This window comes from Lemur catta, chromosome 21 (assembly GCF_020740605.2).
Source record: "Lemur catta isolate mLemCat1 chromosome 21, mLemCat1.pri, whole genome shotgun sequence".
Taxonomy (NCBI): Eukaryota; Metazoa; Chordata; class Mammalia; order Primates; family Lemuridae; genus Lemur; species Lemur catta.
In genome coordinates this window covers 17,944,209-17,967,395 of record NC_059148.1, presented here as the reverse complement: position 1 = coordinate 17,967,395, position 23,187 = coordinate 17,944,209, and the positions used below count along the sequence as shown (strand labels likewise).

Here is a 23,187-nt window from a genome sequence, read left to right as displayed (position 1 = left end):
AGGAAAATCTGATCAAGGCCATTTCCATGTTCCCCTCCTGAAACTGCTCAGCCTCAAGTTCCTGGGCCTTTTTTTTGTTAAAGGGCTGGACTCCACCCTCCAGCCGTCCACTTTGTACTTCCACCCGGGTACGCTTTCCTGAGCACAGTGGAAGAATAATCCCCACTGGGGCAGACACAATGCGAATGTGCAGCCTGGAGTCAAACCCTGGTTTTGAGGAAGGAAGAGGCTTTCCCAGGGCTGCTAAATCACACCACCCTGACAGTGACCTCCAGATGTTATCCCACCCACTGCTACATTTGAGACGACAAAACATGGAGATAGTATCTTATGCAACTCAGATGCCTATGGGGCAGCAAGCAGCATAAATGAGCGCAGGTGGGCCAGGCTGAGGCCCTGGTGCCTGACACGAGGGCATTTGCCCTGCCCCCAAGAGGGGTGGGCTCTTCCTGCTCCAGCCAAGAGTGGCCAGGCAGGAATGTGAGCCCAGGGCTGCGTGAGCTCTTGTTCCAAGCGATGCCAGAAATCCAGATTTTTCTGTGACTCTCCTGATTTTTAAAGAATGGCAAACTAATTAAACACACAGAAAAAAACTCACCAATCTACCACAGGGCAAACAAAACACAACCACAGTTGAAATGGGCCTGCAGGCTACCAGTTTGCAGCTTGTTACCCTGGACCAAGTACTTTTTTCCCAAAAAAGCTAACAAGGTATGGAAAAACTGTATTGTCTTCCCAACACTTTTTTTGAGGGAAGCACATTCCCCTGCATTTTCTACAGATAACAGCAGAGTCTCAGACAGGTCAAATGACATTCCCAAGTGGGGAAGGCAGGACTAGACCACAAAGAAAAAGGAACTCATAGGAAAACTCCTTTCACTGGAACTGAAAAGACAAGTAGAACCTCGGGCTTTAAGAGAAACGGCAATCAATTCAACTCAGCTGCTCAGGGAAGAAAACGTCCACATTCCACCTTTGATGCACGGACAACTCAGCTGTGGAGACAGAGTGAGGGCCCTGAAATCACTTATCCCAGTGACGGCCCAGAGTTTCCATAAACGAATAGACAGACCGTGACACTGGGCTCCAGCTCAAGAATGCCATGAGGAAATGCTTGCAGGGAAGGAATCATACTTTGGACAAATAAGGGAAAAGAGGCCCACACTCTCTCCACGAGGTTTCAATTAGCATGCTGACTTTAAATACTTGGGTTGCTTTCAAAGCAGGAAGCTTCCCCTTTGAAAGTCAGTTCAAGAGCCTGGCGTGTAGAAAAGCAAATGGGAGTCAGGCAGCTCCTTGCTTGTGGGGGTGTCTTCCCCGCTGCCATGGAGGACGCTGGCTGTTCAGGAAGGCTGTCCGAATCCGGACAGCCTGGGATCCAGCCGCCCATTAGGCCAGGCTGGAGAGCAGAACAGACTGGGAGGCTCTAGCCTGGGCTCCGGGACGTCTCTAAGTGGCTATGAGGAAAGGCCTGTGTTGCAAACCCAGCTCTGCCGCCTCCTTGCTGGAGGACACTGGTGCTTCTTCATTTAACCTCTCTGTCCCGCAGTTTCCTCTGCTACTAATGGTATCTCACAGGGTTGGCATAAAAATATGATGGGAGGATGTACAGAAGACACACAGTACAATGCTGGGTCTACTGACAGCACTCAAAATTAGCTACGGGTCTCTGACAATGAGCCCTTCACACATCTCGTCGTTACTGCTGCAGAACAGAGCAGCAGCAGTGTCCACAGGTAGCACGTTCCTGCCCACGGGAGGGAGCATGTGTGGCTTCCGGGTACCAAAAGTAAAGCTGGTCAGGGGGTCAGAGGGATTGAGCCACCAGGCTCACCTCCTCCGCGCCCTGTGGGTATGCCACGTGCTTCCTCTCTCCAGGGATGTCTGACTTCTCTTTTCCCTTCCCCTGCCTCCTCCGGGGAGCCCTCACTGACCTTTCCTTGCCATACATACTAAGATATTTTTGTGGCTCCCAAACTTGCCTAATCATAAAATCACCTGAGGTACTTGTTACAAACTCAGATTCTAGGAAGCTGCCTCATTCCTGAATCAGAATCCCTAGGGCAGGGTCTCCAACCTCAGCACCACTGACATTTTGGACCAGATAGTTCTTTGTTATGGGGGAACTGTCCTGGACATTGTAGGGTATTTAGCGGCATCCCTGGGGCCTCTACCCACTGGATGCCAGTAGCACCCCACCCCCCAAGATGTGACAACCAAAGGTGTCTCTGGACATAGCCAAATGTCCCCTGGGGCCAGAAAGTCACCCACGGTTGAGCACCCTTGAGGTAGATGACCTAAATGTAAAAAGCAATGTAAAAACACTGAGGTAACAAAAGGTATCACTGAAAAAGCAAAGACAAGTCAAGACTGGGAGAAGATGCTTGCAGCACAGAACTACAAAGAAATGGGGTCCAGAATACGTACCCCTACAAAGCAGTAAGAAAAAGGAGAATGTGTAATTAACATGCAACCAAGCACTTAAAAGATGAAAACCAAGTGACCACTAAACATAAAAAGATGCTCAACACACTAGAAATTAGGAAATGCTGAATAAGACAGCAGCATCCATAGCATAACCACCAGAGTGGCAATAATTAAAAGTCTGGATAGTCCCAAGTGTTGGCAAAAATCCAGGCTGCTGCAGGGAGAGTAAATTGACACAACCACTTGAGGGAGGACTCTGGCAATATCTAACGAAGCCCAAGGTGCTATGCCCAACTCCCCTCCTGGGAATAAACTCCAGACAGTGGGTAAGATCTTAATGCTGTAGCCCGCAAGACAGCTGGGTGGGGCCTGGGGAGTCCAGAGCCTCCTCATTTATTAAAGTAAAAATATGACTGTCTACGTGTGCCACGGTGTGGTGAGGGCTGGGAGGCGACTTCCAAGAGGAACCCACATGCGCACAGGGAGGGGGTTCAAGGAACATTCCTGACGGTGAACACTGGAAACAATCTGCATAAGCACCCACAGAACACGGCTCCATCAGCTGCAGTGTATTTCTAGAATGGAACACTCCACCGCTGGGACATGTTTCATCCAGAGCTATTTACTCAGGGCTTGATCTCACAAGCATAATGCAAAGCAAGCAAAAGCAAAACAGATCCAAACAATACCTCACCACTTAAATAAAAACACACCAACAGTACCTTGTTTAAGGACATAAATAGTTGTGGTAAAAGTAACACCTGGAAAGATCAACACCTGTTGTTCTCAACCTTGACTCAGTAACAGAATCACCTGGAGCGTTCTTCCAAGTCCAGGTGTCCCGGTCACACCTAACCCTATTAAACCTGGCTCTCTGTACGGGGACCCAGGCACCAGCACCGAACTCCTCGGGTGACTCACTGTGTAGCCCAGGTTGAGAGTCACCTAGTGACCCCCACAGTCAGGCTAATGGTTACCTCTGGAAGGGAGAGAGGACCATCAGTACAGGTCGTGTTTTGTGCCTGGTCTGAGTGGCAGCACAGGGGAGTCTGTGATGTTATTCACAGTTTAAAAGCTCTCTAGATACTTCAGAATTTTACAAAAGAGCATTATCATTTAAGGCTGAAGAGCCAGAGATCTCAGGGAAACTCCCAGGTACTGCAGTTTTCCCATGAATTACACTGGCTTCTCAGTTTTCCAGGAGAATGTGCTGATAACATGACTCTCTTTCTTCAATCTAGAGTGTACACTCCCTAATTCCAAAACCATTAGCAAAAGATCACCAACCACGAGGTGGGGGTGGGGGTGAATACTGTACCAAGCAACAGGGATGAAACAGACAACTACAGGCAAATGATAAATGGAACTCTTATTACAAAAGGTGCTTCCTAACTCCATGGACCAATGGTGATGTTGACAGAGGCTCAGGTAAAAATTCTAGTACTGTAAGAACTGAACCTTTCTGGGAAGGGGTCTGGGAAAGGCCTGCTCACTGCCACAGTGTCATCTTCCCAGAAAAGCCACCCTGCGGGGTGGGTAGTGTGGAACTGCCCCACACTCACCCCTGAAGGCCAAGGCGGGCGGGCAGCGTCTCTCTGACATGCCTCTTCCACCATCTCTACACTGCACCCCGGGCAGGACTGAAGCCATAATTCTCACTTTCCATTTATTGAGTTCTCTCAGTGTATCAGGCACTAATGGGCTTCCTAATGTCCTCATTTAATCCCAGTAATGACTCTGCAAAGCAGTATCATTCACAATTGGGAAATGAGGAAAGAAACTCAGAGAAAAAGTCACTTGCCCAACATCACATTACCAGTAAATGGCAAATAAGCCAAAATTAGCACAATGCCCGACATAGAGAAAAAAACTCCATAAATGCTGACTGTTAACATGTGGCACAGCCAGGGCTCAAACTCAGGTCTGGCTGACTCCAACTCCCAAGTTCTTTCTCTGTTTAGCAATGACACGCACACGGTACAAAACACAAGCAGGCAGAAGGCATGGGACGAAAGAGAGACTATTCCACCCACCCTTGACCCTGGGTCCCCTCTCCTGAAGCAATCACATTCTTGGGCATCCTTCAGAGATTTCTAGCAACACGATACACACTGCTTTCAAAGCCCCTGTTCTTTAACCAGCAAGTGCTGCTGCTGGTTTCACTTACCTGGTTGAGCTGCACTTGCATTTCTGCCTGTTTGTAGTGAACTTCATTGCAGCTGACAGGCTCCCAGCTCAAAGGCCAGGGCGACGCTGTAAGATGCAGGAAGTCTACCCCGACTGACAGAACCAAGGCTGTACCCGCGGCAGCACGTGAGCAGTGGTCAGGCTGTGTTCTCTCCAAGGGCTAACAGGACGGCCCCGCCTGGCACAGATGATGGGCGGAAGACCAGATACCCAGCCTGATAGCCCAGGCCCTTCACAGGGCCCCCCCAAAAAGCTTTGGTGAAACTGGTAGTTGAACCACAAGGCTGCCACACTCGAGCGATCTGGCCTGGGAGCTGAGCCCGCATCAAGCCACGGACAGATGGTAAAAGCCAGTAGTCCTGGGTTCAGGGGCTTCACCTTTTCTAGCTTCACAGCTTTTGAAAAAGCATTTCACCTCTTTCAGGTGTGGATTCCTCAGTTGGCATGGTAACAACAGTAGCCACCCCTTAAAGGGTTATGGTGAAGATTAAATAACACCCATAAAATGCCACACTGTGAACTCTTCCTAATGATACGCAGGGGCTGGGGCTCTAGGGACATGAAATAAGCTGAGGTTTGGAGTGTCAGAGATGACAGTGTGTCCCCAGCAAAGCTGGGCTTTTCAGCAGCGCTGGGCAAAGGTCATTTCTTAATCTCTTAGGAGGCATTTAGAACGTGAGCAGTCCCGCTGGTACCACTTACATGCTTTGTCCAGTTGGGGGTCAGGGAGCTCGAGGGCTCTGTCTCTTGTGATACGGCATTAGGCCACCAAGGCAAGGGCTTTCTAGAAGAGGCTTCCACTTAGCATTCAAAGCAACTCAGCTGCTTTTCCTGAGCACCCCACCCCCAAGACTGGGTAAGACGGAAGAAAAACCACAACAATCCTGGGTTCTCAGATAATGCCTGTTTCCTTGTCCAGCTGGGGTGCTATTGTCTTGATTTCCACAAATACTTCTGGGCAATGTGGGGTGTGGCACAGCAAAGGGGACCCTCCCACTCATAAAAAGCCAAGTGTTTTCTGGGTGAGACACAGATGGCAGCTCTGGGGCTTCAACCTCGCGTCATTGCTGCTTGACCAGAAACCTGAGTTCACGGGAAGCCCAGGAAAACAGAGCCTCAGCCCTGCAGTGTGGCCCCCCCAGGACACAGGAGACACCCTAACCAGAGGCAGCCGGAGCCTCAGCCCTCTTAGGATCAGAGAATGAACTGTGGCACACCGGCTTAGGTCCCATAATCCTACCTGCTTGTGTCAAAACTCACCCACCCTCCGCGTCAATGTCCCTAGAAAGGTGGGGCATTAGCACAGAAGGCCAGTCTCGGAAACGGTCCAGTAGGGTCAATCCAGGCTGTGCTCTGGCCTAGTCTTAAGCAGTCTCAGGCCAAGGAATATAGGATGGGGATATTTTAAAACCTCACGTGACCTGCCCGTAAGCCCAGCCAGGTAAAGATGTATCCCTTGCCGGGTGCTCTTTCATTGCTCCAGGCGGGTTGAAGTAGTTATGGCAAGACCACTGTAAACAATTCTTTGCCTTTTACTAATATGACTTTTCACAAGGAAAAAAAAACCTGCACTGAATATACGTGTTATCAAATACTGTGTGCCAACAGCCCCACAAGGGGGGTATCATTATCCCCCTTTTACCAGACAAAGAAAATGAGACATCAAAAGGTAAAGCCACTACGTTAGGATCACCAGACACTAAACGGGGAGCTGGGATGCAAATCCAGCTCTGTGACCCTTTGTCAAGACCCCATCCTAAGATGATGAGGGTCCAGAGAAAACACTCATGCCCCGGCCTGAGCTTCACTCTGAAGTCACAGAATCACTGCAGAGAGAACTGGAAGGGACCAACTAGGGCAGCTAGTCCAGCATGCATGTTATAGGTAAGGAAGCTGAAGCCTGGAGTGGGGAAGTGACTTTCTCAAAGTCACACAGCAAATCAACAATGAAGTCAAGACGGCAGGAATCCCTGTCCAGCTGCCTCCTGCTCATCTTCAGGTCTCGGCTTAAATGTCACCTCCTCAGATAGGCCCTCCCTGACCACATACCCCAGACCAGATCCCGGCTCCCCGCACACCATGGTGACACTGAGCACAACTGCAAGTTTGTACCTGTGTGTACAACTGCCCATTTAGTGTTGGGCTTCCGGACTAGACTGAAGCCCTCAACCACAAGAATGTCCCCAGCGCCTGGTGCAGTGTCGAATGCACGACCAGAGGCAGGCGCCGGCGGGTGGGCTTACCTTCACTGTCAGTGAGCACTTCCATGCGCCCGCTGAACATGGCCTTCAGCATGGTGTCCTGCTTGGTGAGCGTCTGCATGGTGGTGTAGTAGAGGGCTCCACCCACATTCAGCTTCACGTATTTGGAGCTGGGGCTCGTGCCCTTGAAGGAAGTGGTGCGGGTAGCAGCCGCTGGCACCGCTGAGCTCACCACACTTTCTCCTGACATCTCTTCCTGCCAGTGGAGAAGACACAGGGTCACAACACCAACCCCGGTTGACCTCTTTCAGCCCGTGGGCCGATTCTGGCCTCCAGATGTGTTTTGCTGGGTCTGAGAACATATTGCATTTAAAACTTAAAGTTTGCTTCCAATGTTGACGACTCAGGAAAGCTCACAAAAAAAATCTGGGTTTTTGACTTCGCTTAAAATCAGAGGCCAACTCGGCCAGCAGGATAACAACTAGTGGAAGCTGAGGTACTGGCTGCCCCCAGAGAAGGGCATGTCCCAGTTTGTCCCAAACCCCACCCAGAGAGCCTCATACACTCATCTCACACGCTGACCCCACAGGCCAAGTTCGCCACTAACTCTTGTGTTATAAGGACTTCCTCTGTGCCCAATATCTATCTTAACAAACACCCTGGCTGCATCTTAAAACTGTCCAGGGCACTGCCCAGTCTCTCTATGCTTCCTTACTGCCATGTACCACTGAACAGCTAAACGTGGCTGAATCAAAGACAAAATAAGCTTTTATAAGTTGAGTGAGATCCTAGCCCACACTACTCCTAAAACTTCCCATGGGGGCAAAGTGTCTCTGGGGACTAAACAATAGACAGAAATTCCTGGAAGCAAGTTATTGCAAAATTATACTTCTTATACTAGTGCCCCAAATAGCAAGATCCTGTGACAGTCCGCCCGACAGTGCCACTAGCCCTCACATGCGTCCCAAGTCAAAAAAGACAGATGTAGTTAGTGTCTGATTTAAGCAGGGCTGGGAAGGGAGACTGGTGTCTGGCATACATGTGCTCAGAGAAAACATTTCTTGAATGAATAGGTAAAATTGTAGAGCTGGAGTAGGTGGAGTCTTTGCTGAATGTGGGTCGTGGCACTGAGCGAGAACAGCAGCCTGACAGCCAGGAGCTGGCCTGGCCCCCACAGCTAGGCCGCAGCATTCCCACCGAACACGAAAAATGTCACAGCACACCCCCATCAGACAAGGCCCCTCTGTGGCCGTGTTGCAACAAGACAAAAATAATCGTGTCTGAACACAGACAAAAACACAAACATTATCCAAAACACAAAAATGACCCAGCATTCCCCTGCCCTGGCTAACATGAGTTACTGCTGTTTCTTCACCAACTGGAGCTTTAGCCTCATTCCATTCTTCCTGCCTTTAAGACAGGAATCACTGACACCTGGTCACAGAATCAGCCCTGTTTCCAGGCAGCATTCAACACAGCAAAGCCCCACTTGTCAGAATCCACCTCCAAATAACCCAACACAAGCCCAAATCCTGAGACATTCCACAGTTTTCCCTCAATGGGACAAGGAAATAAACCCAACTCTGCCTGACTACAGGTATGCCTGCTGTGGTTTTGGCTAGAGGGCACTGACTGCACATAACTTATTGAGCAAGTCCCTGACACTAGATTATTTTTAAATTTTTCATGCCTATCCTCTTCAGATTTTCCACAATGACTATGTATTAAATTATAATCCGTAAAACACAAATGTCATTTTTTAAATGGGACAGGGACAAAAGGATGGCAGCCCACAATAGCAGAGGCAATGACTTAGTAAAAGTCAGGGCATTCTTCCATTTGAGGTTATCCAACTCTTCTGGCCAAGCCCCCTGTCTCCACCTCCCACTGAGTGAGCGGCCTGGAAAGGCCTGGAAATCGCCTGCTGGGGAACTTGGGTCAGGACCCTGCAGGGGCCTCCGGGAAAGGAGTGTTTTCTCAAGAAACTGTTCCTGCATCTGCAAGTAAAAACATCACAGGAAAGTTTTCAAAAGCTCAGGCTTAGCTCACCTGAGGTCTCCGTGACCTGATACAAAGGAAAAGAGGCCAAAGGAAAGCGGTTTCCCCGCCCTTCAAGCTTTCCTTTGAAATCAGTCCCCAAAACCACCCCCCACAGTCATCACCAACCATTTCCCCTAGAAAAACCCTTTCTTCATGGGATCAAAGAGGTGGCTTATAGAAATAAAGAATTTCCAAAAACTTTGAAGATCTGGAATGGTGGGGAGAATGCTTTTAGTCATATTTTTTTGGAGGGGGTAGTTATTTGTTAAGGAAATTTGCCCCAAAATGAAAATACTTTAAGCACCCTTTTCAGACCGAAATTTACACAATAAACATGTTTACGGGGCCGGGCGTGGTGTCTCACGCCTGTAATCCTAGCACTCTGGGAGGCCGAGGCGGGCAGATGGTTTGAACTCAGGAGTTTGAGACCAGCCTCAGCAAAAGCGAGACCCCATCTCTACTAAAAATAGAAAGAAATTATATAGACAGCTAAAAAATATATATATACAGAAAAATTAGCTGGGCATGGTGGCGCATGCCTGTAGTCCCAGCTACTCGGGAGGCTGAGGCAGGAGGATTGCTTGAGCCCAGGAGTTTGAGGTTGCTGTGAGCTAGGCTGACGCCACGGCACTCTAGCCCAGGCAACAGTGAGACTGTCTCCAAAATAAAAACCAAAAAAAACAAAAAACCAAACATGTTCGTGGGAAATGGTCTAGCACCTATCATGAAACAGACAAAAAAGTACATAAACTATACCTCATGCAGTCACATGTGTAGCTAACTGGGATACATTCTGAGAAATGTGTCGTTAAGCAATTTGTTCATTGTGGGAACATCATGGAGCGAACTTACACAAACCTGAAATGTATATCCCACTACGCACCTAGGCTATGTGGTGTGGCCTATTGCTCCTAGGCCACAAACCTGTACAGCACGTTACTGTACTGAATACTGTCGGCAACCGTAACACAGTAGTAAGTATGTGCATCCAGACATACCTAAACATATAAAAGGTACGGTATAATTACTATATAAAAGATAAAAATGTCACAACTGTATAGGGCATGTACCATGAATGGCACTTACAAGACTGGAAGTTGCTCTGGGCGAATCATCGAGTGGTGAGTGAATACAAAAGCCTAGAAGACGACTGTACACCACCGTAGACTTTAACACACTATACACTCAGGCTACACTAAATTTACAAAAAAAAAAATTATTTCTTCCATAAATTAAACTTAACTTACTATAACTTTTTTACTTTATAAACTAATTTTCAACATTTTAACTCTACTGTAATCACATTTAGCTTAAAACACACATATTACAGCTGTTCAAAAATATTTTCTTCCTTTATATCCTTATTCTATAATCTTTTTCCTATTTTTAAATTTTTTTTGTTCAAAACTAAGAGACACACACTAGCCTCAGCCCATACAGTGTCAGGATCATCAATATCACTGCCTTCCACCTCCACGTCTTGTCCCACTGGAAGGTCTTCAGGGGCAATAACAAGCATGGAGCTGTCATTTCCTACGGTAACAATGCCTTCTGGAATACCTCCTGAGAGACCTGCCTGAGGCTGTTTGACAGTCAACTTTTTTGAAAATAAGTACAAGGGGTACACTCCAAAATAATGATAAAAATATAGTATAGAAATACACAAACCAGTAGCAGTCATTTATTTTCATTATCAAGTACTATATACTGCACATATCGTATGTGCTATACTTTTATACGACGGGCAGCACAGGTTTGCTTACACCAGCATCATCGCAAACCCATATGTAACATGTTGCTACAATATGATGGTGCAACTAGGTGATAGGAATTTTAGTTACTGTTATTATAATCTTATGGGACCACCAGTCATTGACTGAAACATCACTATGCAGCACGACTATATTTCTTATGGCTTTCTAATACTTTTTAAGGAAAATCTGCACATAATAAGTACATTTTAAGTCTACATGTTGATGAGTTTTGGTTAATACATGCACCTGGGCAGCCCCCCTCCAATCCAGACAGAAACCATTTCATGCTCCAGAAGGCCCTCCCTGACCTTTACCACTTAATTTCTACCACCACATGACTTTTAAAAATCCAAACAATGCTGGAAGGCAATTTCCATTTTGTGGATTCGGATACCATCGTCCAGATAGGGTCAGTCACTTCTCAAAGCAGGAGGTGAGTCAGTAAGGGAGCAAGTGAACGACACAGGCAAGTCCTGGCTGGCCCGGAGCCCATCATGCATGGTATATTTAGAGCTATGACATATTAAGTAGAGAAAGGACAGCCCCACCTCTCTTCTTTAAAAAGTACAAAAAGCCCTGAAAAAAGATAGGAGGTAATGTGTGGCTGAGGGTGTGGGAATCAGACCCTGTTTAAGTCCCCAGCCCTGCCACTTAGTAGCTGTGAGTGTTGGACAAGACACCTGAATCTAGTCCCATCCACCAAACGGGGACAACAGCCTTGCCTCCCCCATAGTACTCAGCACCAGCCCCTGGCTCAGAGGAAAGATTCAAATTATGATAATTTGAGAATGCTCTCAAAGTCTCAAATTATCTTCTCCTCTGTGGAAACTATTTCCAGCTCTAATGACAAACTGAATTACTAAGAGATAAAGGCAGAAACCGTCCCGATCTAGCATGAGACTCCAGATTAGGCAACAAAAGGTTTGGACCTTTCTGGAGCCCACCTCCTCCAAATGTCAGTCAACCCAATACCAGCAGAGGCCCTTGGAGAAAAAGTTTTGGCTGTGTTCACATCCCTGAGCCCAAGTTACAGTGCACTGAGGGCACAAAGCAGATGACAATAAACCTCTCCCAGCTGTCCCTACTGAAATCCTGCTTTTTGATTTGTTTCAAAGGTTTGATTTCATTATTAATGAAGTTGGGGAGGTGGGGCAGGAGAGCACAAAACTGGTTACAAGAAACAGAGAGGTAATTCACACTGAAGATATTAGTTACAGATTTTATTCAACCAGAAGTTTATTTCAGTTAGATGTGTAAGTCTAGGCTTCCCTCCTCCCCATCTCCCCTGAATATACTCTTGCTAATTTTATTAAATAAATATAATGCTCAAGGCCAGGCATGGTAGCTCAAGCCTGTAATCCTAGCACTTTGAGAGGCAGGAGAATAGCTGGAGGCCAAGAGTTTGAGACCAGCCTGGACAAAATACTAAGACCCTCGTCTCTAGATAAAAAAAAAAACAGTAAGAAAAATTAGCTGGGCATGATGGTGCGTGCCTGTAGTCCCAGCTACTCAGGAGGCTGATACAAGAGGATCACCTGAGCCCAGGAGTTCAAGGCTGCAGTGACCTACGATTCTGCCACTGCACTCCAGCCTGGGCAATAAAGCAAGACCTTGTCTCTAAAAATTAATTAAATGGATAGATACTGGCTCAACACTTGATAGCACATTCTTGTCACCTGGGAAGCTTAAACGTACTGATGCTAGGGTCTTACCTGTGAAAATTCTGATGTAATTGGTCTGGGGTGTGGCTGAGACTGGAGAAGTTTTAAAACTCCCCCAGGTGATTCTAATGCCAGGCAAGATTACAACCCACTCTTTTAAAAGTATTATACCCCTTAATTAGGCTTAATTAACTCCATGGTCTTGGCCCAGTGAATTCCTGACTGACCTGTACATAAAAACAAACCAAAGCACTATAAACAAAAGCAAGCCCCCACTGCACAGCGTCAGAGCCACAGGCAGGAAGCAACTGTATGCATGTTTGAAAAAGTAAAAATCAGCTGAAGGGGGAAAATCTTTGACTTAGAAGGAGACCCAGGCAAGTACAGTAGAAAAAAAGGGCACCAAATCTCTGACCCTATATTTTCCATACACTTCTTTATAAAACTGTCTCCTTTGTGTGTGCGTGTGTATGTAAGGAAAACTAGATTGAGAGTCTGACAAACCAGGACTACAATCCAGTTCCACCACTTCCTGCAAGATGTTCAAGCAATTTAACCCAAGGCACAGTTTCCTAACTCATAAAATGGAGTGTTCCAGCCATGATCTTCAAATGAACCCTCAGGGAATTGGCACTTGTTCCTCTGTGTAGTTTCCCTTCTGTCCCTCAAGCTTTAAGACCAGGGGCTCCCAGTCCTGGCTACAAGAATAACTAGGGTGTGCTTAAGAAAAAACACTCATGACTGTCTGGGTTCTACTCCAGACCAATTAATCAAAATCTTGGAGACAGGGAAGGGTGGCTGATAAGTCATTAGTATTCAAAAAGCTCTTCAGGTGATTCAGGGCTCAAAGCCACTAACCTAAGGTGTTTTTGTTTAACCAGCTTCATCTAAGAATTACCAGCAAAAACATCAGCTCAGGGGATTCTTACAGCAGAGAAGTTTAAAAAACATTCCCCCACCTGAGGACATTCCTACAACTCAAAAAAAGTCTGTTTCATTTCAACCAAATTAAATCGCATCAGCCACATAATTATAGCATTATTTTGTATCCAAAATTTGCTTATAAGACAGCTACTGCTAATTCTAAGTGTTCCAACAAACGACATTCTCTTCTTGTGTTCAGCTCACCAACTATTGGCCTATTTCTCTCAACAGTCCAGTGAAGATGTTTATCATCACTCCTACTTTTTAGGGGAGAAAACTAAGAATCAGAACAATAAGGGCCCTGAGTCCAACTCTCATAACCCTTTCATTACACAGACCAAACCAAGAAATCATTACTCTGAATCCCTACAGATGAATGGTCCCAGCCCCAGGCTGTATGATAGTCTATGGTACAGCTTGAAAATGTGACCTTTTACAATTTTTTTTCCCTACAGAGATGGGGTCTGTTTCACTAGGTTGCCCAGGCTGGCCTGGAACTCCTGGGCTCAAGTCATCCTGTGGCCTCAGCCTCTCGAGTAACCTGGACTATAGGTGCACCGCTCCCAGCTTGGCTATTTTTAGTAAGTCCCCAGGTGATACTGCTGCTGTGAGACCAGTTTGAGAACCACTGGTTTATACCACCCTCTACCCTTCAGGTGGTCCTTATTTTGCTCAAAATGGAGCAGACCAGTCAGACGCAGGTTGACTCATTTTTCTTCAGTATTGTTGGGACGGACCTTCCCTAAAGACTGAACTTTCCCGGGAAGTGACAAACAAGCAAATAAGGAGAAAGAAGATCTGGGATGATCTTTGGTCATCCCCACCCAGGAACAAAGAGCTATTCAACCAACACACCCTTGAGGATCCCAAGCACACAGAAACCTTCCCACAGCTGAGTGACAGCATGTGAGACATCCTCCGCTCCTCAGACGTGGTCACCTCGGGCCTCAACGGAAGTGACTAGATATGTACCTAGGCGCTAAGGTGCCTGACCTCAGGCCGCTGGCCTCCGTCCCCGGAATTGCAAGCACAGAACGCAAATCCGCCTGCTACCTCCCCCTCTATTTCTTTCCACCATTCGCACGTGTGTTCAGACGCACCTGGGAGCCCCTTCCCCACTTCCACGAGACACAGCGACCCCAGCCACCCCAACCACAACTTTCAAAACCCCAAACGCTCCGCCCCAAGGAATCCCACTTCACCTTCTCACAACCTACCCATTCTCCTTCGCAACCCTCCAAATCCTCATTTTCCAGCCCAAATGCCCATTTTCAATGACATCTCTTTGTTCTCCTCATTATCACCAACTCCTGTCTCCAACAAGCACGCAAGACTCAGGGACCTCCCACTCACCCACACCCAAATCTACTCCCCAAGCCCCAGTGTCCTTTCCCGGACTCCCAACTGTCAGGGACTCCCCACTCACCCCCGTTCTCCACCCAAAGCCCTTCCCCCACCCCCGGCCTCGCCCCCATCCAATCCCCCAATTGCCTCTCCACCATCGCGACTGCCCCTCAACGCACCCCTTCCTTTGGGTCCCCTCCCCTTATACTCTGCTGCCGCCCAGCTCCCTCGGCCGCCCAGAGCCCCCCGCCGGTGGGCACCGCCCTCCTTACCATGAAAAGTCGGAGGACGCCGGAGTCTCCAAACCCGGACTGAGAGAGGCAGGAAACACCCAGCTCACGCGAGCCGGGGGCGGAGGCGGAGCCGGGGCGGGAACTTCCGCTGCCCACACCCCACTTCCGCCCCGCAGAGGGCCCCTCTCTAAAGCGTCCGCTGTGCCCGTACGTATGGGCTGCTTTCCTTCCAACTTCCCGGGCCAGGACGGTTTCCAGCTGCTCTCGGCTGGATCAGGCATTTATTTTTCTCCGCTTTTTTAGCTGCCAGAGGGGGAACGTGGTGCAGGGAAATTTTCCTTCCCGGGCGAAGAAACCCTACGGAACTGTCGTTTCCTAGACCTAGATGCTTGCTTCCAAGCGGAGTTCTGAGAGTGAACACCCCGGGGCAAGATGGTGGTCGGGTTTCAGCCGCTGCCCCGGGTCTGCTCGGGGGTTTTGGGCTGAGACGGCTGCGGCTGCGGCCCCGACTCCGAGTACTGGGGCCTCGAGCAGATAAAGGTCTACAGCCTGCGGTAGCGAGTGGGAACAGGGTCGTCTCTTCTCCGGGTGGTAGGGCCGGGGACTTTGAAGGAGGTGGCTCTGGGGCCGAGTCCCTCCTGGCCAGGTCGGAGGGGCGGGTGCTGGGGGCTGGTCTTCGTGCTCCAGGGGATCTCTCCGTGGCCCTTTCCACTTCTTCTCGGCCTTGAGGTGATAGGCCTTTACAAACGGACTCATGCTGGGCGCAAAGGATTTGTTGTTGTGGTTGTTGATGCCGAGGAAAGACACCGAGCCTCAGGAGTCACCCAAACTGGAGTTCTAATCCTATTCGCTCGCTGTGTGACCTTGGGTGAGTTCCCTCACCTCTCTGAGCCTGAGTTTCCTCCTCTGTAAAATGGAGTAATTAGCTGGTTTCACAGAGGGTGCTGTATAATACGTTTTAGTACCCTGACACTCAGCCCTGAATAAAGAAAAATTTGGTCGTAATTTGACTCCAGTTTAGCCCCACGGACAGCCTTGCATTCTCAGCTCCTCTTTGCTTTACCGTTCTGTGAATAGGAGAGCCCTGGATCTTGTCTCTTTTAATTACCAATAAATAATTGCTTTGGAGTTCGACGTGGGTTCAAATTCAGGAGGCAGCGACCTCCAGCAAGTCCCGTCTCTTCATTTTCCCCATGTAAAGGTGGGATTGATAATAGCACCCACTTAGATAAGGCTGTAGCTTTCAATAAATGATAGCTATTATTACAGTCTAAGTCCTGTTGCCTATTCTTTAAATAAAACGTAGACTATTGAGACTTGATAGAGCTGTTGGAAAGATGAAGTGTCTGTACAGTATCTAACACATGCTCTGCCCTTAAACGGTTGTGGTCATTAAACCTGGCGGCCCACCTCTTCCCACTGTACCAGGGGAATCCTCTTGGACTCAGTCAGCAGTTGGTATTTATGTTGCTTTACCTTTGGACAATACCCTCTGGGCTGTTGTGTGCTTTTGTAATTCTCTATGAAGTTGGCCTCATCCAGGAAAGACTGATTCTGAGTTCTCGTAGGAACATAGGGGTGAAGAGGAGTCTGAATTCTGTCTGTCAGTATTAAAAATCTTGGCTCTGCCACTTACTAATGGTCTAAATTGGACTAGAGGAGATAGTAAGTGGTCTCAGTCATTAAATGAGATCACTTAGGACTTGACACATAGTGGGTACTCAATTTATTTTCTTTTTCGAATGATGTTGGTTATCGCCAACCTCTTGTTTTCTTACCTTAGTTCTACCCATAATTCTTGTTCCCCTAATTGGATTATAAGCTTCTTAAAGGACAATATAGTAAAGCTCACTCACATGCTATATGCTTTCAGATATCCCGTATTAATATTTTCCTATAATCTGAATCACAATGTTGTGAGGACTAAATTGAGGTACAAGAAGGGTAAATGTTTCCTTTAATCCTTTTAGCAACCCTAGAATGTAGGTACTATTATTATCATCAATTTATAGGTAAGGAAACTGAGGTCTAGAAAGGATGATAAGTAGCTTGGCTAAATGACACGTACAATCAGAACTAGAAAGAACCCAAGGGCTACTTTCTCTGATCCAAGGCTTTTTCTGCTACACACAGCCTTTTCATTGATTCTCCATGGCATTTAGCAGAATGAGTACTTAATAAATACTTGTTTATGTGTTTTAACTGTAATATACACTATGCAGGTGGAGGACATATGTAGGAAAGAATGAGAAAAACTGCAGAGCATAGCCTATTATGTGATATAAACAGAAACTGACAAATAACATTGCTGAGGGGATGATAATCTTAAAGATGGGATCTTATCCTGGGAGGCCCCCTGGGAGAAATGAAAGTTTTGAGATACTGTTACAGGTACTTGGGAGTAGTTTGCATGCAATTTTGTTTTTCCATCTTTTCCTGATCCCTGTGTAGCCACTGACAATGAGAGACTGTCTACATGTTATGGAGAGAGCATATCATTGTGTGCATGGCTTGGGCCCTGCTGTTTTGTAGCTCTCAAGAGCTTGAAGCTATTACCTAGTCAAAACAACAGGGCCAGGGGTTCTACAGCTTAACGGAGAGGACTTACGAATCTTAGTGCACTCCAGGATAGGAAAAAATGTAACGAGTGAGGAATATCAGGGTACCAGCATTAGTTCCTGCCCAAAGAACCTCAGTACCTATACAGATGGGAGCCTCTGCTGAATAGTGTTTTTTTTAGAAAAAATTCTTGTCTATAAAAATAATACATCAGTTAGACTTATTGACTGTGTGCTGTCAGCACGCCTGTACGTACTTGATCTCATCATCTTACTTTAGTCCTCATGAACAACAGCCTCTAAGCTGATTAACAGATGAAGACAGACGGAGACTGTCTCCGTATGTGGCAGAGCTAGGGATTGGCTTTAGCTCTGACTCCAAAGCCTGTGTACCTCTTACTGTGCTGTGCTGCTTCACCATGTGCTTTCTGGGGAAAATTTAGAAAATAGAGACCAGTTAAGGAAAATGTCCCACAATTTCACTCTCTCAAAACAACCATTTTTAACATGTTGGTATATTTCATCCCAGTTTTGTATTGATTTGTGCACATGCATTTTTTTTCCTTTAGGTAGTTGGGATCAATAGTTCACAGGCAGCCCCTTTTTTTCACTTCCAAGGCATAAACATTTTTCCATATCATTAAAAATGTCAAACATAATTTTCAATGGCTATTTAACATTCCATCACCTCTAAGTTTTATTTTGGCTTACCAGCACAGCTTTAATTCAAACAACTTCTTTGGGATTATTTTCAACCTATGCCTTTTAAACTGTGAGGACTGAGAAGATATAGTCTTAACGTTTAGACCAGACACTAAAGCGTATCCTCCAAATGGCATTTTTAAAAAACCATTGACATTGTATTTATTACTTTTACTCAGAGGGGAAGATACATGATGCCACACTTATAAAACTTAACACTAAATCTGGAATTTTTTCTTCTGCTTCTGCCAGACATAACAAGCTGCTCTAAAGTGAGAAGCTGTCTTCAGCTGTGAGTCCTGCACAAGATCACTAATGGTTACCTGGCATTTGTGCAACACAGGCAGGTCCTCAGGTGAGCTCTCCAGACTTCCACTGCTGGGGTCAGAAGAGTGAATGGTTCAGAAGACCGCTGCCTTTTTCTCTCCAGTCTTTTTATTTTTTTTTAGAGATGGGGTTTCACTTTGTCATCCTAGTTGGAGTGCAGTGGCACAATCATAGCTCACTGCAACCTCCAACTCCTAAGCTCAAGCAATCCTCCCACCTCAGCCTCCCAAGTAGCTGGGACTACAGGCATGCACCACCACACCCAGCTAATTTTTTCTTATTTTTTTTTAGAGAATGGGGGTCTTGCTGTGTTGCTCAGGCTGTTCTTGAACTGGCCTCAGCCTCCAGATTGCAGGTGTGAGTCACTGCATCTGGTTCTCTCCAACCTGTTTACCCTCCCTTCTGTGGTCAGGTGGGCTCTGTTAATTTGTTTCAACAATTACTGATGATAGACCCACATGTTGGCAAAGCCCTAATATTTGACAGGTGTGAATCATTTTTGAGAAGGGGCCACAGAGGTCCTTAAAATCTTCATGTGGCAGGAGCCTAGCACAAACTTTTTATTCAGGATGATGTTTCAACCTGGTAAAGAGATTGTTTACCAGAAGTCTGGATTTCTGAATAATTCATTTCAGTGTTTTTGTCAGCTGGGCTGATTGTGCATTTTTCATAGAATGCCGAAGTTATGAGGCATCTAAAGAAATCATCTAAGTATGAGAGGCTCCACCGATCAGTGCTTGTGTGCTCTAGGCCGCTAGCCAAAGCCATCCCTTTGGGAAAAGACAGTTACCAATGATTTCGATTACAATGTGCTGTATAATTTAGCGCCTCTCTCCAGAAAAGTGTCTCTCAGTGGACAGGAGCAGTTCTGCTATAAAGTCTTCATCCGTCCTTGGCAGGATGGGAACAGTAAGGACAATGGAATAGGTTATACGTGAAACCAAACACATCCAATTTAATGGGCTGTCTTGCATTCTGAATTGTGTACCTTTTGCTTTGTTCAGGTTAAATGGCCCCCCCTTTTTTTTTGTGCTGGGCACAAAGTAGGCACCAGTAAATATTTATTGAGTAGATGAATAAAAATAAGAGTAACAGTAATCATATTTGATTTTTCCCACAAGTCCACACTTGACAAAATACAAGTTAACTGCTCGACCCCGACTTCCCAAATATCGTGGACGACTTCAGAAAATTCAAATATTTGGGAACATGTGAATCAGCTTTATCGGTGGGATTGATTCGTGCTTTGTTCATTTGTTACACCTGTGCGGAGCCAGCCCTTACCCTATGCCAGGCACCGTGCCCTTTCTCATAAGAAGACATAATTAGCCTGGGCACGGTAACTTGTGCCTGTAATCCTAGCACTCTGGGACGCCGAGGTGGGAGGATCACTTAAGGCCGAGAGTTCAAGACCAGCTTGGATAACATACTGTGAATTCATCTCCACAAAAAAATCTTTTAAAAAATATTAGCTGGGTGTGGTGGCATGCCCCTATAGTCCCAGCTACTTGGGAAGCTGAGGCAGGAGGCTGCAGTGAGCTATGATCATGCCACTGCACTCCAGCCTGGGTGACAGAGCAAGACCCTGTCTCTAAAAAAAATTTTTTTAAATTTCTTTTAAAAAGTCATAATTATGTAATACAGGATATAACATCCCTGGTCTTGGTGAGTTATATGAAAGGAGCCAGTAGGAAGTTGAGACTTGTGCCAGGAGAGCTGTTAGCACCTTGGAGGGTGCAGGAGAATCCTTAGTATCTCTCTGCTGCTACCCAGGCCCCTGCCCACCCTTTGCTCTTGTGCCCCTTTCTATGTGTGATTTTCATACAACGATCTGCAAGGGCTACTCACCTGTTGTCATTGCAGGGTTTGTGCAAGTTTGCAAACATGTTCACTGTATCTCAGACATCAAGAGCGTGGTTCATCGATAGAGCCCGGCAGGCACGAGAAGAAAGGCTCGTGCAAAAGGAGCGGGAGCGGGCAGCTCTCGAGATTCAGGCCCATGTCCGGAGTTTTCTCTGTCGGAGGCGACTGCAGAGAGACATCAGGTGGGTGCCAGGATCTCCCCAGCGCATTTTTCTCTGGCTCCCAATTAATAGAAAACAGATTTTTCTCTTAGAGTGCTTGAAAAGCCTTCCAGGTGCTGCAAGTTCTTAATTAACAATGTCTTTTTTTTTTTTTTTTTTAACCTTTCCCTCCCTAGGAGAGAGATTGATGAGTTTTTTAAAACAGATGATTCTGGGTCCAATAAAAGAAGCGCACTTTGTATTTTTAAGATTGCCAGGAAACTGCTGTTTTTATTCAAAATCAAAGAGGATAATGAGGTAAAATAATAATAACATACATAGTACATCCATCTGCCAGGTCTTTTTGTAAGTATTTTATAAATATTAACTCATTTTGTTCTTACAGCAATTCTATGAGGTAGGTACTGTCACCCCCACATCTGTCCCTTTTGTTTTCTTGGGACTGGTTGTGGAGGGATTATGCCCAGTGCTTCCAAGAATCTTTTCACATTGCCCATTATAAGTACGAGTTGGACTCGGGTACATACAAGAGCCAGGCAGGATAGGGGAATGAGTGAAAGAAGCTGTATATGGGACAAAATACAAAATATGAATCATAATAAACAGTAACTGACATACACCAATGGTGAGGACATTAAGGGGAGTGACAGGGTCTGTGGGTCTCCCCATCCAGAGGGAGCAGTGGCTACTTGGTCCCAGCTGGTGGTGGACCCATACTCTGAATTTTTTAAAAATTTGTTAAAGAGATGCTGGAGATCTGGGTCGTTATGGTCAATGTTCTAATTTGTGAAAGTTGACAACTCATTTGAAATTTGCTTTATATCTTGCAAACCAAACCAAACATGCCAGTGTGCACCTCTGGGATTAGAGTGATCAGTCTGGAAAACACAATTCCAGAAAAGCTAGTTATCTGTCATAGTATAAACCATACCACTGAGGCGTGTCTCCACGTTGCCAGCTGTTATACATTTGCTATCACTAAGCCTTACACGGTGCCAACCCTCTCCCAGGCACTGGGGCCCCGGAAGGAAACCAGACGGGCAAGGTCTCTATCCTCATGGAGCTCGCAGCCCAGCGGGAGAGGGAGGGGTGTGCAGGCAGTGAATATCTAGATGATTACGTAGCTGAGGACAGACAGTTTGGGGGAAGTGACCCTCATCGTACAGAGGAGGAAACTGCAGCTCAGTGTGGTGGGGCCACCAGTAGTATCATGCTGCTTTTAAGGGTGGATCCAGGACTGGTATAGCCAAAACATTAACCTGTTTTCTAGTTTCCAGTTTTCTTCCTTTTGCATTTTAGGGTAAAAGTGATGATACAACAGTCTGGCTGATGTCAGTGAGACAAAAGTCAGTGTCTGTGGTACTTGCAAAATGGCCAAGAGGGGAGCACAGTTTAGGAGACAGCAGCTAGACGGCAGGAATCCAAGCCCAGCCAGATTGATTTTACTTTTCAAAAGAAGCCCCCATCTGGATTTTTACGTGAAATACACCAATTTCTAAAACGTATCTGTAGGGTTCATCCAGTGCGTGGGCCCCCAGTTTGAGAACCCTTCTCTCACCTTTCTGATCCTCAGTTTCCACATCTGTAAGAAGGCATTGAATATGATCGTGTGTGAATCACCTGGCATAATCCCTGCACTTGCCAGGTGCCCACTGAATGTTTGCTCCGTTCTCTTCCCCACTGTCAGATGAGTTGTTGGAATTTATAACCCCCATTCTGTCTCTTTGTAGAGATTGGAAAAGTTGTGCCGCAGCATTCTGAGCAGCATGGATGCTGAGAACGAACCTAAGGTGAGTGGGACGGGAGCTGGAAGGTCCCCCACAAGCTCTTAATGGCCAGCCTGTCGGGCTCTGAAAGTTCCTGTTGAATGTCAGGACTAATTTATACACATATGCAAATTAGTAATGGATGGAAAGCATTAGCACAGTACAGATGGTTCCTTAGTTTCCTGATCTGGAAGGCTGTGTTCTGCTCTTGTCTCTTACACGGGATGGTAAACTCCCTTACTAGGCTGTTTTATCTTTGGGCTTAGTATTAAGCCTTGTTTGCTGCGTATTCATCCATTCATCCCACTGCCTTATCTGGCGCTGGGCCGAGCTAATAAGCCCAGTTCCAGGAGTTAGGGCATATGCAGTGTGCTCTACCTGCCCGTGACTTCCTTCTTTTTCCCACTGCAGGTGTGGTATGTGTCCCTGGCTCTTTCTAAGGATCTCACCTTCCTGTGGATTAAACAGATCAAGGCCATTCTATGGTATTGCTGTGAGTTTCTTGAGCAGCTCAAGGTAAAAAAAACACACACACACACACACACATATATATATATATATATATATATATATATATACGTCTTTCTCATCTGGGGCCTTTAGTCTATATTTTCAGAGTCTCTGTCGTTCCCTAATAGGCTCACAGGTTATACTTTTGGAGATGTATCAGTCAGAGTCTGGCAAAGAGCCCTTGTTCTGAGAGAGAGGAAGTTTGATGCTGTTTTGAGTATGAGCCCTGCCTTGGTGTACAACATGCTGAACACGGACTGCACTGGCCGCAGCCTCCGTGCCAGGGAATCTGTCGTCTTCCTTCCCGTTTATTTGATGTAATGAACACTTTATGGTCGGTACTAGTCAGGCCTCTTGTTCCACATGCAGAAACCCAGCATGAGCACAGCTTGTCACACGTACAGGCTAAGCAAGAATGAGAACACTTTGCTATACAGTGTGTTCTGTAACGTGGCATCTGGGGATGACTAGAGCCGGGGGCTTCTCAAGTTTTCCTCATTCTTTTCTATCGTGTCTGCTCCCTTTTGGG

The 23,187-nt window shown here is 46.5% G+C and overlaps 2 protein-coding genes across 4 annotated transcripts in view; one reads left to right on the top strand and one right to left on the bottom strand.

Annotated features, from left to right (window-relative positions):
- KCTD10 (potassium channel tetramerization domain containing 10) overlaps window positions 1-14,919 on the bottom strand; it is a 28,731-nt gene extending 13,812 nt beyond the window's left edge. For both annotated transcript variants that reach the window (XM_045534601.1, XM_045534602.1), the window contains exons 1-2: window positions 14,811-14,919; window positions 6,858-7,071 (exon numbers count right to left, since the gene is read on the bottom strand). In XM_045534601.1, coding sequence (XP_045390557.1) covers window positions 6,858-7,071; window positions 14,811-14,813 — 217 coding nt within the window. In that variant the 5' untranslated portion in view covers window positions 14,814-14,919. The remainder of the gene's footprint in view (window positions 1-6,857; window positions 7,072-14,810) is intronic.
- Window positions 14,920-15,193: 274 nt separating this feature from the next.
- UBE3B (ubiquitin protein ligase E3B) overlaps window positions 15,194-23,187 on the top strand; it is a 49,213-nt gene continuing 41,219 nt past the window's right edge. The window contains exons 1-6 of one of the 2 annotated variants that reach the window (XM_045534598.1): window positions 15,194-15,639; window positions 18,284-18,386; window positions 20,222-20,403; window positions 20,559-20,679; window positions 22,113-22,172; window positions 22,560-22,664. In XM_045534598.1, coding sequence (XP_045390554.1) covers window positions 20,243-20,403; window positions 20,559-20,679; window positions 22,113-22,172; window positions 22,560-22,664 — 447 coding nt within the window. In that variant the 5' untranslated portion in view covers window positions 15,194-15,639; window positions 18,284-18,386; window positions 20,222-20,242. The remainder of the gene's footprint in view (window positions 15,640-18,283; window positions 18,387-20,221; window positions 20,404-20,558; window positions 20,680-22,112; window positions 22,173-22,559; window positions 22,665-23,187) is intronic. The other variant, XM_045534599.1, reaches the window with a different exon arrangement.